The sequence below is a fragment of the Musca domestica genome, unplaced genomic scaffold, assembly GCF_030504385.1.
Source record: "Musca domestica strain aabys unplaced genomic scaffold, Musca_domestica.polishedcontigs.V.1.1 9, whole genome shotgun sequence".
Lineage (NCBI taxonomy): Eukaryota > Metazoa > Arthropoda > Insecta > Diptera > Muscidae > Musca > Musca domestica.
In genome coordinates, this window is record NW_026712435.1 from 1,678,180 (window position 1) to 1,698,443 (window position 20,264).

At 33.5% G+C, this 20,264-nt stretch overlaps 1 protein-coding gene across 3 annotated transcripts in view; it reads left to right on the top strand.

Moving 5' to 3' along the window:
• The first annotated feature begins 5,208 nt into the window (after positions 1–5,208).
• LOC101897013 (intermembrane lipid transfer protein Vps13D) overlaps positions 5,209–20,264 on the top strand; it is a 352,800-nt gene continuing 337,744 nt past the window's right edge. For all 3 annotated transcript variants that reach the window (XM_059131502.1, XM_059131501.1, XM_059131503.1), the window contains exon 1: positions 5,209–5,513. In XM_059131502.1, coding sequence (XP_058987485.1) covers positions 5,407–5,513 — 107 coding nt within the window. In that variant the 5' untranslated portion in view covers positions 5,209–5,406. The remainder of the gene's footprint in view (positions 5,514–20,264) is intronic.

Consider the following 20,264-nt stretch of genomic DNA (forward strand, 5'->3'; position numbering starts at 1 on the left):
TGCCAGAAATGAAAACGCGTAACGCATCCATTCTGTATTTTTCGTTCATACAATTTGCGACAACACTTTCATATGACATAGTGGTTTTGTTGGTAAGTAATGTCAGTTTCTTTTCTACTTCATCATTGAATTCTAGTAACGTCACATTACCCTGACGAAGAGTGGACAACTCTTACTCAATTAAGTAAATTGGACGCTTATCCGATTAAGTAAAGTCCAGTCGGGCAATAATAGCCTTAAAATTTAACACTGTATTGAATGAGGATAACACCATATCGGCTTGACCCTTTATTTTATTTCGAATTATTGCTACTGCCTGATAGTGTTTAGAACTTCCATCGTAAGGCTCGAACAACTTATAAGCTGTATGAGCAGCCTGGCACCATGAAACGTACGTTTCATGCTTGCCTTCAAAGTCTGGTAAGGATTTTACAACCTCTAAGGACTCATCACACCGGATTTCTTTGTTAATTTCAACATCCTTATAAGGCACAACTTCAGAAGTCGATAAAGAGAATTTTTCAAGTTTATTATTTATATCGGAAATTTGTTTTTCAAATTGCTGTCTTTGAACTTTCAAAGCCGCCGAAATGGCAGAATCAACAAGCACACGTATGCTTTCTGCGGTAGTTGCCATTATATTATTATTGTCAGATCTTTTGTCTACAGGAATTTGATTGAAGGAATCTATTATAAATTCTACTTCTTGGTCAAGATCGCGATTATTCATTAATATCAGAAAAAAACGAACAGGCTTTTTTTAAATTTCACGAATTTCGAAAAAGAAACAAGCGGAATTAATTTTAAATATTATCGAAACCAATTTTTGCTAGCAGCCACTCACTTCTTATTAAGATCTTTATGATTCACTATATAATATTTATCATACACACTTTTCCAAACACTCGATTTGTGTTATTTAATATTAATTTGAATAATAAATGTATTATTCAATATTTATTATCTTACAATTGTATAAATAGAGACTCCATTTTATGTTGTGGGTGTCCTCTCCGCTGATGATGTTGTCGCCGTTGTTGTCCTCTTGTCTTTCTTATTTCTACGCAGCCCAGACTGATTTCGAAGCCTGGTGACGCACCTTCTTTCCAAGTTTTCACTTAATGTTTTAAGTTTTTTATAAACTTATTTTATATTTTTTTTAACCCTGTTGGACGCCAGTTAATTATTTTGGGTATTTGTATGGTGTTGTTACACCTTCTTTATTCCAGTTCTCTTATCAAACTAACTTATTAAGATACTTAAAGATATGAATAAACTTATAATTATTGTTTTCTACTGCTGACTCTGCGCCTTTTTGTGGAGTATTATATTGCAATATGTTGAATAAATGCTCGTATGTTTGGTGTTGGCTAAGCAATGATGATGAATATAATTGCTGACACTGTGCCTCGTGTGGAGTGTTGCATTGCAATATGTTGGACGAACAATTATTATAGTTCGCCATCGTTTGACCAAAGTATTAGGGTGGGACAATGAAGATTGTGTTAACTTATATATAGCATTTTCAGATTAAATGAAACCTTTTGCAATTCAAATGAAACTTTTTGCAGCGGGAATGAAACCTTTTGCAGTGGAATTGAAACAATTTGCAGTGGAAATGAAACCTTTTGCAGTGGAAATGAAACTTTTTGCAGCGGGAATGAAACCTTTTGCAACCGAAATGAAACCTTTTGCAACCGAAATGAAACTTTTTGCAAATCAAATGAAACTTTTAGATTTTTGGAAGGAAAAATAACAAAATATTTTTATTTTTAGTAGGTTTAAAATTAAATCAACTAATTATAACTAATATATAGTTAAAGAGGAATTTTTATTGATTATTAATATCTATGTTTTTATAAAAAATTTTCTTAAAGCTTCCATAAAACACAAGTGTAGATGCAGAAAGATTGAAAAAAGTTTTTCAAGGTATTTTTTTCAAAGGACCCGAATTAGGTATCTTTTTATAATCTCCTCCATGGAAAGGATGATATATTAAATTTGTCATTCGGTTTGTAACACCTCTAAATATTCGTCGTAGACCCCGTTAAATATGTACAATCATGATCATAGTTGATTTAAAGATTTTCACTTATCTTATCTTTCAATTCCACTGCAAAAGGTTTCATTTCCGCTGCAAAAAGTTTCATTTGAATTGCAAAAGGTTTCATTTAATCTGAAAATGCTATATAAATAAATATATAAATAAATATATATATATATATATATATATATATATATATATATATATATATATATATATATATATATATATATACTGATCATATTCAATACCAAACATCCTAGACACAATGCAATGTTGTGCCAATTTTCAAAGTTCTTCATCAAATTTCATCTCAATATCGTGATTTCAATAGGCAGGTGGACATCATCCACGAATGACAAATTTAATATACCCTACTTTCCATGGAGGATTTTATGCCTATTGAAATCACGATATTGAGATGAAATTTGATGAAGAACTTTGAAAATTGGCACAACATTGCATTGTGTCTAGGATGTTTGGTATTGAATATGATCAGTAAGGCATTACATTGTGTACGCGATAAAGCGAACCATTCACATAGCAAGACATAGCAATAAAGGTGCGAAGCGGAAATCCTTTCATTTTCGTTTCATTTCCGCTGCAAAAGGTTTCATTTCCACTACAAAGATTTCAATTTCATTACAAAAGGTTTCATTTCCGTTGCAAAAAGTTTAAATTGCAAAAGGTTTAATTTAATCTGAAAATTCTATACATAAATTTCAGGAGTGCATATCGGAGAAATTCTAAATCCACCTAATGGAAAGCATATAAAAATCACCAAAAATCGAAGTGTAATCTGAATCATTCATTTTGTTTAATGATTTAATTTATTGCTGATAAATGCTAATTATAAATATCAAGTGATGAGAGAGTCGCAATATTATAAACAATTCAAATTTGCTCAATTTAATGGGAACGCCAAAAAATATATAACAAGAAAACTAGTTAGATCAATTAAGTTAGTCGTTCATTTGATATCAACTGCAACAAGGTCGCTACCACTTAAAAAAAAAGACTCGATATTTTCTAGAGATTTAATATTTCGAACAGTGAAATATTTATTTAATAATTAAATATAAATATTTTAATAGAAATAAATACGCATAGCAAAAATGTCAATACAGGTTCATGTAACTTGCAATTTACAGTGATTCAAAAAACCTGATCCTATTTTTCAGGCAGACATTTTAATTTGAGAGTCAAAAACCTAAATAAAAAGTCAAATATTTAAAATACAACTGTTTATAATAATGTAAATGTAAGATGTCCATTTAAGATGGTTCTCTACCTCATATTAGTCTAAACACACATTTTAAGCCAAATCGATTCGAAAATATAATCAAAACCCACGAAATAGGTAAAATCAGGAGGTACTTTTATGTGGGCGCTTCTCCGAAACATTGACATTGCAAAATTTCAGCGAAGAGGTCCTGTACCCTCTTAAAAGCTACGATGCCAAATTGGGGTAAATTAATTGAAAATGTGCCCAAGACCCTGGAAATAGCTGTAATCAGCGGATACCTTCATATAAGGCCTTTGTGTATGGTTGAGCTATATAAAATGGACCCTAAAAACGTTGGACCCGAACAATTTCCCAAGTGTAATTTCCCGCAGTGTAATAGCTGGCGATAGCGCATTACATGTGAGTTAAGGTTACTTTTAAGGGTTCGGAAGAATTTACCGAGGATATGAATCCTTTTTTAAATAAATTTTCAATTCGCTCCACTATTTTGTAAAGTCCGCATATTACAATGCCTCTTCATATTCGGTATTTCACTGATTGCAATCCCAATGAATTTTTGATTTGAGTTCTCACTGGATGGGTTATTTCCATATCTAGTCAATTTTTTGGAGGTTTGGACCTCAGAAACGATAGTAATTTCTAAAATTGAAATCCTGGCAATATGACTTCAATTTAACTATCATAAATAAAGTTTAATCGATTTATAAAAGATCTCATAAAGTATGTTAAAAAGTAGAAATCTTTGTTGATTAAATTATGTCCGTGAGCCTCTCCGTTCACCATTTGCAATTACGATAGGGGTTACCAAATTTAATATGTGTCTTTCAAATTTTGTACAGGTTTTTATATTATTCATAGGATGATTGATGTTGCAAGAGATATATATTTGTTCCCATTTAGATATAACCCTCATATAATATTATATTCTAATATTCGTCGACCAAATGTACTCTTATGGGGTCGATTTGATGTATTTTAAAGGGCTCAAAAGCATTTCTGAGGTTAGAAATCTTTTGACAAAAAAGTACAACATAAGTCCAATTTATGATTTATTTCCTATTCACCCGTGAATTTTAATATACGTCATTTCATCGTATTTAATTAAATTTTCAAACCTCAATTATCAGTATTATTAAGGTCTTAGCAATATTTTCGAAATCAAAAGTTATTACGAATTCTTAAATTTTAGAAGATCGTGTTGTAAGGTACTTTGTTTTTACCAGTGTAAAATCCTATGTCAATTAAACTATATCCGTCTGTGTGTGCGGCCGTTCGTGTGTGAAATATTTAGGTTAATCTCTGATCTTTTATACATATTAGAATATGTCCGTTTCGTTTAAGTATAATAATACCACTAAAAATTAATCTTTTTGCGTGTTTTTGTTACAATTTCTACCGAATTATCTGTAACTTGACATTTAAAGTTTTCGGTATTGTGAAATCAATACCGGCAATAAATATTTAAGAATTTTAAGCATTTTCAATTCCAAAATGCATATATAAAATGGAAGAGTCCATTTTTCCAGATACGCAATTTTTATAGAGGTTTTTATCAACATTTTCTTTCATAAAAACTTTTCCACCTTAATTACAAATAAACAAAGTCGTTCTCAACTGTTAATCTTGGTTTTTTAAAACTTTACATATTGATTATAGAAGTAGGTGTGTCCAGTTGCTCTGACCCCAAACAAATTCCTAGGGTTGGAGGGCGAGTCAAGATTACGTTTTGTACTAACGTCGTATATCTTCATGATATTTGCAAATATTATGATTTTTGGTATTGCTTGCATAAAAACCTTACCTTAGCTTAAAAACTTAGGCACACTTACCCTATATATATATATATATATATATATATGTTGTTTAGTTAAACTGATTCGACGTCTTTATTGTACTTTTCTGTCTTAATAAGACAGTGGGATTGTGGAGCCCAAATTTAAGTTAATAGATATTCTTAACAGAGAACTATACTTAAGAGTTTCCATTCAATCGTTCCAAGGGAAAGGCATAGAAATCTATATAGGTGCTCCTATTTGGATTGTAAACAAAACAGGCTTACCGTTAATATTTAGACAAGAAGGTACAATCCAACCAGCCTCAGGACAATTTGTTGAACATGAACATGCTCGAGAGACGTCGCCGCTTATGTTTTCTTTTTCCGATCAAGAAGGACCACCTCTGCTCGAATTTCGTTTGGGAAAAAGTTATGGTGACAACAATCCGGTAAGTAATTTATTATAAAATATGTATTTTTAACATTTTGGAAATACCATTAGCTTAAAACGCAAAAGCCATTAAATTATATGTTATGATATTGAAGATTTTTTTGCTGTCGAGCGTACACTCAATAGTCATAACTATAAAGTGTTAGTTATATTATTTTACGCTGTTAAATAGCAAAATATATTTGTAACACGTACCACCAAATTGTAAACCGAACTATGTAGCATCTTTGGTAACTTCTGTTTTTTTAATAAAACAAACGTTAAAGTTGAAAGGCCTAAATATATAACACGATAAGTCATTGAATGACTTTTTAGGTTAAATAGCGAAGGAATATAGGTTGAAACAGTTAAAATAATGGGCAAATATAGTAAAAAAGTATAAGGAATGACAAGTTTAATAAAGTGGATTGGAATACCATCAATACAAACTGCTTTCGATTTAATATTATAATTGCCTCTAAAATCTCAACCTCGGAAACACACATAAAAGAATAAGAACATTTTTCACTTACATCAACTGAATTAAACAATTGCATTTTAAGTTAGCGTGGCCATGGAATTATGTAGGATAGATATATTATACCGGGTATATATGGAACGGAAAGCATTCTTTTTGGATGTTTAAAGAGATTGGTGTAAAAATCGCCTAAAATGAAAACTTTGTAATACTTAGAAAAAAGGTGTCTATTATGGTACTCAAACTCAACTAAGTTTATATTGGGCAAATAGACAACACCAAATAATATGTTTTCATTGTTACAATGCACTACAAGAAATAACGATTCACATGCTCTCTCAGATCCGTGGAAAATTTTTATTATATAATTTGACAAGAATCTCAGTTTTCTTGCATATGAAAGATACATGGTTGATGTTGCTGCTAGAGATAGCTACATTCAAAAACTTGACAAGGATAAAACAGGGACAAGGAGATCTGCCATTCCCGTTGGTAATCCACCAATTAACAAGCCAGCTCGGTACAGTCTACGATGCTGAAAATTATCTCAGCTTTCAGATGGGCAATTTTTAACGTGTACTAGTTTCAACTTCTAAATACAGTAAAACATGATAACATTTCATTGTTGATGTCATCAAGTGCTGTTTTTATAGAATTTTGTTCTGATTAGTTATTTAGTATAAAATCATCAAATTTAGCATTTAGATTGCGAATTTAATCAACAATGCTGTCAATATTGTGATTGTATGGATGGATGCTGGTTTTAAATTTAGCACAAATGAAATGCGTATATATCATTGCACGTAACTCTAATAAGTTTTTATACCCTCCACCATACATAGTATGGAGGGTATATTAAGTTCGTTATTCCGTTTGTAACTCATCGAAATAATAATTTTAGACCCAACAAAGTATATACATTCTTGATCAGCGTAAGACATTGAAATCACGATATTGAGATGAAATTTGATGAAGAACTTTGAAAATTGTATATATATATATATATATATATATATATATTTATATAGCATTTTCAGATTAAATGAAACCTTTTGCAATTCAAATGAAACTTTTTGCAGCGGAAATGAAACCTTTTGCAGTGGAATTGAAAGATAAGATAAGTGAAAATCTTTAAATCAACTATGATCATGATTGTACATATTTAACGGGGTCTACGACGAATATTTAGAGGTGTTACAAACCGAATGACAAATTTAATATATCATCCTTTCCATGGAGGAGATTATAAAAAGATACCTAATTCGGGTCCTTTGAAAAAAATACCTTGAACAACTTTTTTCAATCTTTCTGCATCTACACTTGTGTTTTATGGAAGCTTTAAGAAAATTTTTTATAAAAACATAGATATTAATAATCAATAAAAATTCCTCTTTAACTATATATTAGTTATAATTAGTTGATTTAATTTTAAACCTACTAAAAATAAAAATATTTTGTTATTTTTCCTTCCAAAAATCTAAAAGTTTCATTTGATTTGCAAAAAGTTTCATTTCGGTTGCAAAAGGTTTCATTTCGGTTGCAAAAGGTTTCATTCCCGCTGCAAAAAGTTTCATTTCCACTGCAAAAGGTTTCATTTCCACTGCAAATTGTTTCAATTCCACTGCAAAAGGTTTCATTCCCGCTGCAAAAAGTTTCATTTGAATTGCAAAAGGTTTCATTTAATCTGAAAATGCTATATATAAGTTAACACAATCTTCATTGTCCCACCCTAATACTTTGGTCAAACGATGGCGAACTATAATAATTGTTCGTCCAACATATTGCAATGCAACACTCCACACGAGGCACAGTGTCAGCAATTATATTCATCATCATTGCTTAGCCAACACTAAACATACGAGCATTTATTCAACATATTGCAATATAATACTCCACAAAAAGGCGCAGAGTCAGCAGTAGAAAACAATAATTATAAGTTTATTCATATCTTTAAGTATCTTAATAAGTTAGTTTGATAAGAGAACTGGAATAAAGAAGGTGTAACAACACCATACAAATACCCAAAATAATTAACTGGCGCCCAACAGGGTTAAAAAAAAATATAAAATAAGTTTATAAAAAACTTAAAACATTAAGTGAAAACTTGGAAAGAAGGTGCGTCACCAGGCTTCGAAATCAGTCTGGGCTGCGTAGAAATAAGAAAGACAAGAGGACAACAACGGCGACAACATCATCAGCGGAGAGGACACTCACAACATGAAATGGAGTCTCTATTTATTTATACAATTGTAAGATAATAAATATTGAATAATACATTTATTATTCAAATTAATATTAAATAACACAAATCGAGTGTTTGGAAAAGTGTGTATGATAAATATTATATAGTGAATCATAAAGATCTTAATAAGAAGTGAGTGGCTGCTAGCAAAAATTGGTTTCGATAATATTTAAAATTAATTCCGCTTGTTTCTTTTTCGAAATTCGTGAATTTTAAAAAAAGCCTGTTCGTTTTTTTCTGATATTAATGAATAATCGCGATCTTGACCAAGAAGTAGAATTTATAATAGATTCCTTCAATCAAATTCCTGTAGACAAAAGATCTGACAATAATAATATAATGGCAACTACCGCAGAAAGCATACGTGTGCTTGTTGATTCTGCCATTTCGGCGGCTTTGAAAGTTCAAAGACAGCAATTTGAAAAACAAATTTCCGATATAAATAATAAACTTGAAAAATTCTCTTTATCGACTTCTGAAGTTGTGCCTTATAAGGATGTTGAAATTAACAAAGAAATCCGGTGTGATGAGTCCTTAGAGGTTGTAAAATCCTTACCAGACTTTGAAGGCAAGCATGAAACGTACGTTTCATGACGTCAGGCTGCTCATACAGCTAATAAGTTGTTCGATGGAAGTTCTAAACACTATCAGGCAGTAGCAATAATTCGAAATAAAATAAAGGGTCAAGCCGATATGGTGTTATCCTCATTCAATACAGTGTTAAATTTTAAGGCTATTATTGCCCGACTGGACTTTACTTAATCGGATAAGCGTCCAATTTACTTAATTGAGTAAGAGTTGTCCACTCTTCGTCAGGGTAATGTGACGTTACTAGAATTCTATGATGAAGTAGAAAAGAAACTGACATTACTTACCAACAAAACCACTATGTCATATGAAAGTGTTGTCGCAAATTGTATGAACGAAAAATACAGAATGGATGCGTTACGCGTTTTCATTTCTGGCACAAAAAAAGATTTGAGTAATGTATTATTTTCCGCTCGTCCATCCGACTTACCATCAGAGGTTGAGTCAAATCGGGAAAGATACCTATTCGCGTCAAACTTCGCTAAATCACGCGAGGACAGAGATAAGTATAAGTATGAAACACATTTCGCACACGGAAATGTTCAAAGTAATAATCCGTACTTTTCTAAAAGAAATTCAAATCGTTCAAACAAGAACGAAAATAATTAAATAGAACCCATGGAGGTCGATGAATCTATGCGATTCAGACAATCAACTAAATTCAAGCCTCAGAATCAATACGATCAAAATCGACCGTGAAAAGACCCAACAGTGGTACGGCAAAATACACTGGGCTAAAACATCAGAGAATTAATCACATTTCTCAAGATGAGTCCGAATGTGGTCAAGACTACCATCAAATGGCAGAAACCGAAGCAGACGATATTGTAATCGATGCTGGGGATGAATTTGATCAGATTAATTTTTTAGGCACAACTCCCTGCTACCATTTATAGAAAGGAAAGTGGCAGGGAAAATCATAAAATTGCTTATTGATACGGGGGCTTCGAAGAATTATATCAAACCTATAAAAGGTTTAAAAGGTATTATTCCCGTAGCCAACCCGTTCATAGTGAAATCTATTCATGGTTTCACAGCAATTAAGGAAAAATGTACCATAAATATTTTTCAAACCAATAGTAATTTTTTTATATTACCATCACTATCAACGTTTGATGATATAATTGGCCTGGGTCTATTAACACAGACAGGTGCAACGTTGATTTTTGAAAGTAGGGAACTTAAAACTATAGTTGGGATCGAAAAGATCAAATTTTTAAAATGCGTAAATGTAAATTTTACACAAGTTGAGGACATGAAAATATCTCAAATCGTTGCGGAAAAATTTAAGGAAGTGATAAAAAAATTTTTGGGTGTTTTTGCAAACCCCAAAGAATCACTTCCATATAATACGAATATTGTAGCTACCATTAGAACTAATTCTAGTGATCCCGTTTATACAAAACTATACCCATATCCCATGGGTGTAGCAGATTTTGTTAACAATGAAGTAAAAGAACTTCTGCATAACGGCATAATACGGCCTTCCAGATCACCCTACAATAATTCCGTTTGGGTTGTTGATAAAAAAGGCAAGGATGAATACGGTAATTCCAAAAAACGATTAGTTATAGACTTCAGGAAACTGAACAGCATTACGATCGATGACAAATACCCAATATCCCAAATACCCGTCATTCTCTCAAATCTTGGCAAAGCAAGATTTTTTACGACACTTGACCTTAAATCAGGTTTCCATCAAATAACAGTATCTGAGCAAGATCGTGAAAAAACTGCATTCTCAGTTGGAAATGGAAAATATGAATTTTGCCGTCTTCCTTTTGGTCTGAAGAATGCCCCCAGCATTTTCCAAAGGGCCATCGACGATGTCCTGAGAGAGCAAATTGGAAAGTCATGCTATGTTTACGTCGACGTTGTCATTATTTTCTCTGAAACCGAAGAAGACCATGTGAAGCATATTGAGTGGGTACTGGAGAGATTATACGGGGCCAATATGAGAATTTCTCGGGAAAAATCACATATCTTTCGGGAATGTGTCGAATACCTCGGTTTTTTTGTGTCCAGAAATGGCATCAGAACGAGCCCGGAAAAAGTAAAGGCCATCCTTAATTATGAAACACCTTCTACACTCTTCAACGTAAGGTCGTTTCTAGGATTGGCAAGTTATTACAGATGCTTTATTAAAGATTTCGCATCTATCGCCAAGCCGCTAACAGATATTCTAAAGGGCGAAAACGGCAAGATTAGTGCTTCTCAATCAAAAAGGGTGAAAATAAATTTTAATGAAGAGCAAATGCAGACCTTTAGAAAATTAAAGGAAGTCCTTGCTTCTGAAGAAGTTATGCTTCTTTATCCTGACTTCAAAAAACCTTTTGATCTTACAACAGACGCCTCTTCATTGGGTCTGGGAGCAGTTCTCTCACAAGGGGGAGGCCAATCACCATGATTTCCAGAACCCTTAAAGATAAAGAGCAAAACTATGCCACTAATGAGCGAGAGCTCTTAGCTATTGTTTGGGCTCTTCAAAAATTGAGGAACTTTTTATATGGAGTAAGATATTTAAATATTTACACAGACCACCAACCACTTACACTTTCAGTCTCTGATAAAAATCCGAATGCTAAAATAAAACGGTGGGCAGCATTTGTTGACGAACATAATGCCAAAATTATTTATAAACCTGGAAAGGAGAATTATGTGGCGGACGCCCTTTCACGACAGAACATCCATACTCTTAATGTAGAATCTATGCGCACCGAGAAACATTTCGAGCCTCAATCTTTGAATACTTTGGAAGAGGGTAATCACTCAGATCTCGCAACGGTACACAGCGAAATATCTTTGACCTATACCATTGAGTATATAGAAAAACCGGTCAATTACTTTAGGAACCAAAGTGTCCTCCAGGAGGCAAATTTCCTACTTAAAAGAAATTTTATTGTCTTTACTGAGAAGACTCGACATGTGATTGACTTCACAAGCAGGGAAACATTGCTAAACGAAGTAAAATCAGTGATCAATCCAAATGTCGTAAATGCAACTTTAGCCTGTATTCAGCATGAATTGGTTAGATACTTTCCCGCTACTAAATTTTGGCACTGCAAAAATTTTGTCCAGGACATTTTTGATAAAAATGAACAGAGGGAAATTATTGCCATCGAACATAACCGTGCCCATAGGGCGCTCAGGAAAATGTTAAGCAGATACTTTCTGATTATTATTTTCCAAAAATGGCAAAGTTGGCAAATGAAATTTCTGCAAATTGTAAAATCTGTTCGAGGGCTAAATACGACAGACACCCTATGAAACATGAGCTTGGGGTAACCCCAACACCATCTTACGTAGGGGAAATGCTTCATATCGATGTATTTTCAATGGATAAAACATTTTTTCTAACATTCATCGATAAATTTTCAAAGTTTGCGGTTGTTCAACATATTCCATCTCGTACAATAATAGATTTAAAAGGCCCGATTATACAAATAATGAATCTTTTTCCACACACGGAAAATATTTACTATGACAACGAACCTTCACTAAAATCTGAGACTATTATGTCCCTGTTACGGGATTAATTTAATGTTAAAGTGGAAAACGCTGCTCGCTTTCATAGCACACTTTCTGAAATAGCTAGATGCCTCAAATTAGAAAAGAAAATGGAAAGCACAGTTGACCTTATTTTAAAACAACCATAAAATATAATCGGACTATTCACTCAATAACCAACAAACGACCGATAGATATTTTCCAATTCTCCTCATCCGAATTAAGGGAGGAAATTAAAGAAAAAATTTCAAAACCTCAACAGACCGTACTAAATAGAAACAATGCCTCCAGGCAAAATAGAACATTTGAAGTTGGTGAGTCCGTACTAGTGAAAAACAACAAATGGCTAGGAAACAAATTGACCCCGTTATACTCTGAAGAAACAATAGAAGCCGATCTAGGAACTACGGTTCTTATTAGAGGGAGGGTGGTCCACAAGGACAACATAAGATAATTCAAAATTTGTATAATCCGATTATAATTAACAACTCTTTTAAACAAATTTTAGGACTTTGATGATGTTGCTTATCAGACCCCTTACCACAAAATTAATTGACGATTGAAGATGGGGATGTTATAATTTGGCAGGACTTTGACTACTTACGACATACATCAAATCTGACAATATATTTGGAAATTGCGGACGAAACCGAAAAACTTATGGAACATTTCCCCTCCTCGCATATGGTGAAAATACACGAGTCTGATATTAAGCGAATACGTTCCCTCCTACAATCACTGTATGTTCACCACAGACACGCGAGAAGTATTGACATCTTGAGAACAGCACTGAAAATAATAGCGGGGACTCCCGATTTTGACGACTTTGAGGAACAGAAATTTCGACAGAAGGAACTTATAAATTCAATTAACAAACAGGTTTCAATCAACTCTAAAACACAGGATCAGATAAATAAGTTAACAGATATTGTCAACAAAATTATTGGAAATGCTAAACCTGAACAAATTCATACAGGGTATTTATACGAAATACTACTTGCTCGAAACAGAATTACAATTGCGGAAATCGAAACATTAATGCTATCAATCACTCTTGTAAAAGCAGATGTAATTAATCCTACGCTATTAGATTCCGATGATGTAAATGAATTATTACAAATAAGTTCAACAAATACAACTGTAACAGACTTGCTAGAAGTATCACTAATTAAGGTCCTACTGTATAATGAAATGTTGCATTTTCTTATTAAATATCCCAAGCCCAAATTAGTATGTAAGAAAATAATTATGCACCCCGTCCAACATAATGGCACAATACTACATCTTGCTGAAACCAACAGCGTCGCTAATTGTGGAAATCGTATAATTGCAATAGGAAACTGTACCTCAACGCTAACTTCATCATTTTGTCAAGAATATTCTCAACCAACTTGTGCTCAACAGCTTCATTCGGGTACTATAACACACTGCAGCACAAGACCAAGTCATCTTGAACCATTGGAGATTGTCGATGATGGCGTCATGATAATAAACAACAACAGAGCCACTATAAAAAACCCAGAAGGAACCGTAACAATAATTACGGTACATATTTGATTACGTTTGAAGATGAAATCAGTATTAATGACTCCATATACAAAAACCAGAAGATGGTACTGAAGATGGTGCCGACGTCGGCTATATCTACTATAGTTAATATCACAAGTCATCAAGAGATATTGAGCCTGCCGTATCTTCAAAGATTAAATTTTGAAAACTTACAACACATCGATGTCGTGAAGAACAGGACAATAACCGGTCCAGTGGTCTCTGGACTTATAAGCATTATTTTAATCATCAGTCTTTATATTTCATTCAAATTGTGTCGAAGACGAACAGTAAAACGCGATGTTATTGAAGCTGTCATTGATAGCTACAAAAGACCCGAGGACGGCCCTTACTTAAGTAGGGGAGGAGTTAACACAATCTCCATTGTCCCACCCTAATACTTGGTCAAACGATGGCGAACTATAATAATTGTTCGTCCAACATATTGCAATGCAGCACTCCACACGAGGCACAGTGTCAGCAATTATATTCATCATCATTGCTTAGCCAACACCAAACATACGAGCATTTATTCAACGTATTGCAATATAATACTCCACAAAAAGGCGCAGAGTCAGCAGTAGAAAACAATATATAAGTTAACGTTAACTTCTTTATTTCTGTTTCTGTTGCGCGTGCAAGTTCGATGGCACTTAAATATGCTTGCAAAATGCTTACAATGCATTCATGTCATTCATTCGTATAAACAACAGATAAATGCTTACATTTTAAGAAACCTAACTCTAAGAAATAATAAAATCAAAAGTGCTAACGTTGCACTAAATACATTGTCCAACAAAACTTAATTTTAAGAATAAAGGAAAAATAAAGTCAGTCCCATTTTGTCACTCGAAAAAGAACGTTATGTTTAATTGGCGCCCAACAAAAAATTAAAAGCACCCAAACGGCTGCAAAGTTAATAAAGGCACCTCATGAAGCTGCAAACTGTCAACTAAAAATTAAAGCACCCAAACGGCTGCAAATTAATAAAGGCACCTCATAAGCTGCAAACTGCTAACTAAAAACATCAAAACCTGTGGAAGAAGGCACCTCATAAAGCTGCGTACTGGTAACTAAAAACATCAATAACCTGTTGAAGAAGACACCCTATAAAGGCTGTAAATCAACACTAAATCCCCAAAAGCTGTGGGAAAAACTTGTGGAGTACGAGAGAGTCAACGACATCCAGCCGGCTCAAAAGATTGAAGACACCCCCTTAGTAGCGGAAGCAAAAAGGAATACGGAGAATCAACAGGAGACGGCATGCTCTACAAAGTTTTATTGTAAGTTTAGAAAGAAAAGTGATAGTGTTTAAGTGAAGAAAAAAAACTAAAAACATTGATAAAAACAATTTCCCTATTATTAATTTTGAAAAGTTAAAACAAAACAGACGGCATGCTCTATAAAGTTGTATTGTAAATTTAGAGATAAAAAGTGATAGCGTTTAAGAAAAAAAAAAAAAAAAACCCAAAAACTAAAAACATTGATAAAACAATTTTCCTATTATTAATTCTGAAAAGTTAAAACAAAACAAAATTGTAAAAATATAATTTGTGTTCTAAAAGGTTAACAACTAAATAGTGATCGTTTAAAATGTCCAACCCAAATAACCTTATCCGACCACCCATCCTTAACGTCAATAACTCCGACGGACAAAATAATAACGGACAGAATAATAATAACAATAATAGCGCAATAAATTCAGCAAACATGGAACAAACCATTGCCAGAATCTGTGCACAGCAATGCCAAATTGCCATAGCCCAATTTTTAAGACCTAGTTCAGACATAGCAGGCGAAGACGAAACTATCGACGTCAGATATAGAGAGAACTTGACAGATTTAGATAAAGTACCCGACGTAGTGAGAAGCTTGAGAGAATTTTCAGGAAAAGCATCGGAATTCAGCTCTTGGAAAAAGAGTGTCGAAAGGATCCTTAAGTTATACGAATCTACAAAAGGTACCCCAAAATACTTTGCCATCCTTAACACCATAAGGAATAAAATCATCGGTAATGCCGATGCGGCCTTAGAGTCTTACAATACACCCCTTAATTGGAGTAGTATTTCAAAGTGTCTAACGCTTCACTACGCAGATAAGCGTGATCTTACGACACTAGAATATCAAATGACAACCTTAATACAAGGTAACAACAGTATCCAAGATTTTTATCAAGAAGTGTATTCACACCTTACGCTTATTATGAACAAATTGTCATGTCTCGATGTAGGTAAAGAAGCTCTAGATATCCTAGCCCAAACTTATAGGGATAAAGCTTTAGACATTTTCATAAGAGGACTAAAAGGACAAATGTCAATTCATCTTGGCATGAAAGAACCGACGGATCTCCCACAAGCACTACAATTATGTCTCAAAATGGAAAATCAATTCGCTAGAGCACAATTTGCTAACTCACACAATCCAACAGTTAAAAATAATAGACTAAATTTTCAGAAACCACCCCATCCAAAAACTCATTTTCAAAATACGAATCAGATGCCATTTTACCCACAATTGGCATATTTGCCACAACACTCTGGTGTTCGACAAAATAATTCTAATCCTCCTATTTATCCTCGTAATAATTATAATCAACATAATTACCCCCAAAATCAAAATTTGCAACCACCAAGACCAACAGCACCAAAACCTCAGCCCAAGCCTGAGCCGATGGAAATAGATGCTTCCATGCAATCCCGAGCTGTTAACTACATGAATAGGCCAGCACAAAATAATAGATTTTATGGAAAGAGACCATCAGAACATTCTGACCAATTTAGGAGACCTGATAAGGCACAAAGAAATTTTCATGTAGACACAGATGAATTAGGTCCCACCGCTGAAGAATACGAAACAATGTTAGAACAGTATGAAAATCAAGAACAATTATCTGATCTCAATGATTACATAAAAAATCAATATGATGTTCTTGACAACGATGACAAAGAAGATACACAAGAATTCGTAGATATTCATTTTTTAGATTAACGAATTCGTCCTTACCCTATTTTGAATGTAGGACGAATTCAGGGCAAATTCTTAAAATCTTGATTGATACGGGTTCAAATAAAAACTATATCCAACCTGGACTTATAAAAAATCCTTTAGAAAATAAAACCCCGTTTTTTGCAAACTCAGTAGGAGGAAAAACAGCAATAACACAACACACTTTTATTAATCTTTTTGACAAAAATTGTTGCCCTCTACAATTCTTCCTTTTACCAACCCTTAAATCTTTTGACGGAATTTTAGGAAACGATAGCTTAAAAAAATTATCTGCTGTCATTTATACGTCAAAAGACTACATGCTTATAGACAATAGAATAAAAGTGAAAATAAAGCAGAAATTATCTAGATCTGTGAACACTATCGACCTTAGGACAGACCATTTAACCCCACAAGAGAAACAAAAATTAGATCTAGTGATCCAAAGGCATAAATCACTCTTTGGGGAACCAAATCAAAAACTTACTTACACTACGACAGTAGTCGCCGATATTCAGACTACCAATGTCGAACCAGTTTATTCAAAATTTTATCCCTACCCTATGCATTTGAAAGGAGAAGTAGAAAAACAAATAAAGGAACTCCTCGATCAAGGTATAATTAGACCTTCACGGTCACCATATAATTCACCCATCTGGATCGTGCCAAAAAAATCGGATGCATCAGGCAAAGTGAAATACAGAATGGTGATAGACTATAGAAAATTAAATAAGGAGACAATTCGAGATAGATATCCCATCCCAGAAATAAATGAAATCCTACCACAAATAGGAAAAAATAAACTGTTTAGTGTATTAGATTTAAAAAGTGGATTTCACCAAATATTACTTAGGGAAAGTGATAGAGAAAAAACTGCCTTTTCTATTAATAATGCAAAATACGAATTCACTCGACTTCCATTTGGTTTGAAAAATGCTCCGTCCATATTCCAACGAGCCTTGGACGACATTCTTAGGGAGCACATTGGCAAAATATGTTTCATCTATATGGATGATATAATAATATTCGCAGAGGATGAAGATTCACATCTCAAGAATATTTCAACCATATTCGAGACATTAGAGAAAGCCAATATAAAGGTACAACTCGACAAATGTGAATTTTTGAAAAAAGAAGTTGAATTCCTAGGTTTCATAATATCCGATTCCGGTATAAAAACAAACCCAAAAAGGGTTGAAGCAATAGAAAAATTTCCACTTCCGTTAACACTAAAAGACTTAAGATCATTTTTAGGACTTTGTAATTTCTACAGACGCTTTATTAGAGATTATGCCAAAATTTCTAAACCTCTGACAATATATTTAAGGGGGGAGGCAGGACGTGCGTCCAAATACGTTTCCAATAAAATGACTATAGATCTCGATCAAGAAGCAGTAGAAGCTTTTAATAAATTAAAGAGAATATTGTCATCGGAAGACGTAATATTGGCATATCCCGATTTTAATAAAGAATTTGAACTTACTACTGACGCTTCGCACTATGCAATGGGCGCAGTGCTTTCACAAGATAATAAACCAATTGTATTTTTGTCTAAAACTTTCAAAAAGGAAGAGGAACATTATGCAACAAACGAAAAGGAGATGCTTGCAATTACTTGGGCTCTCAAATCCCTCAGAAACTACCTTTACGGTTCTGCCAAACTTAAAATTTATACCGATCACCTTCCACTGACATACGCATTGAATAATAAAACAGCTAATTTCAAGCTAAGAAGATGGAAAGCCTTCCTTGAGGAATTCAATTACGAATTACTATACAAACCCGGTAGTACAAATGTAGTTGCCGATACACTATCAAGACCTCCTAAAGAACCAGAAGAGATAAATGCTCTGACTTCGACCCAACACAGTCATGAAAGCTCATCTCATAATTTAATACAATACACTGACGCTCCGATAAACGCATTTAAGAATCAAATTCTCATCTCTTCAGAAGATGATGAACCATCTTATAAATTTGAAATTGTCTTTCCAACTTATCACAGACATACTATAAATGAACGAAATATTACACCAGAATTTCTCAGAGACATTTTGAAGAAATATTTAAACCCATCGGTAACAAACTGCTTAAAGACTAATGACGAAATCTTGGGAGTATTGCAAGAAGTGTTCCGTGATAATTTCACACAATACAAAGTCAAATATTCAAGACAAATGGTAACCGACTTGAAAAATGATGAAGACCAAGAAAACAAGATTATTGCTGAACATAATAGAGCACACCGAAATAGCGTAGAAAATAAAGCACAGTTATTGACAAAGTACTACTTTCCCAGAATGCAAGCTAAAATTAAGAAAATAGTCGATCAATGTAAAGTTTGCAAAGAAAACAAATACGATAGACATCCTAATAAGATAGGCCTACAGGAAACACCTATCCCACAAAATCCTGGACAGATTGTTCACATAGACATTTACATAACCGAAAAGACATCCGTATTGACGGCTATAGACAAGTTTTCTAAATACGCTCAAGCAAAAATTCTGAAATCAAGATCAGCAGAAGACATTAAAGAACCACTTAGGGAATTAGTCATATCCTTTGGAATTCCTGAAATAATAGTTATCGACAACGAAAGATCTTTTAATTCCAAAGCAATAGTTTTCATGTTAGAAAATCAGTACAACATCAAATTGTTCAAAATCCCGCCGTACAGTAGTACTGTAAATGGGCAAATTGAGCGGTTCCACTCTACACTGTCAGAGATAATGAGATGTCTAAAAGCACAGAACTTACACAAATCCTTCTCAGAACTTTTACATAGATCCATTTACGAATATAATAACACAATACACTCAAGCATTCAAAAGAAACCAGTTGAAGCATTTCTTGGAAAAAGGGCAAACATGAGTCAAGATGATATAGAGAAAGAAAGATCCGAAATTGCCCAAAGGCTTAAAGAAAAACAAGCAGAAGATATTAACTACCACAATAAGAAAAGGACTCAACCAAAAACCTATACGCCAGGAGAAATCATATTCGTAAAAGAGAATAGGAGACTTGGGACAAAGTTAAGTAAGGCATACAGACAAGAAATAGTAAAAGAAAACCAAAATACAACTGTTATTACAGAATCAGGAAAAACCGTACACAAAAACAATATCAGAAATTAAGAAATCAAATATTTTCAGATTTTTATTCGCCACGGCGACCGCCTATGTCAAGATTTTGGACTATACAAACTCTCAAATTGTTGCGTTTGATTCCGGTTTGGCAAAAATTCAAGATGGTAACTTCAGGATAATTCATATCATTGACATCGACAAATATCAAGAAACAATAAATTCCCTACAAAACATCCTTTCCCAGAACATAACCAAACACCATTTCCTTCATCCCTTCCTAACCCATGAGCTGACAGAGATTCAAGGATACTTGGACCGTTTGAAGCCAAACGT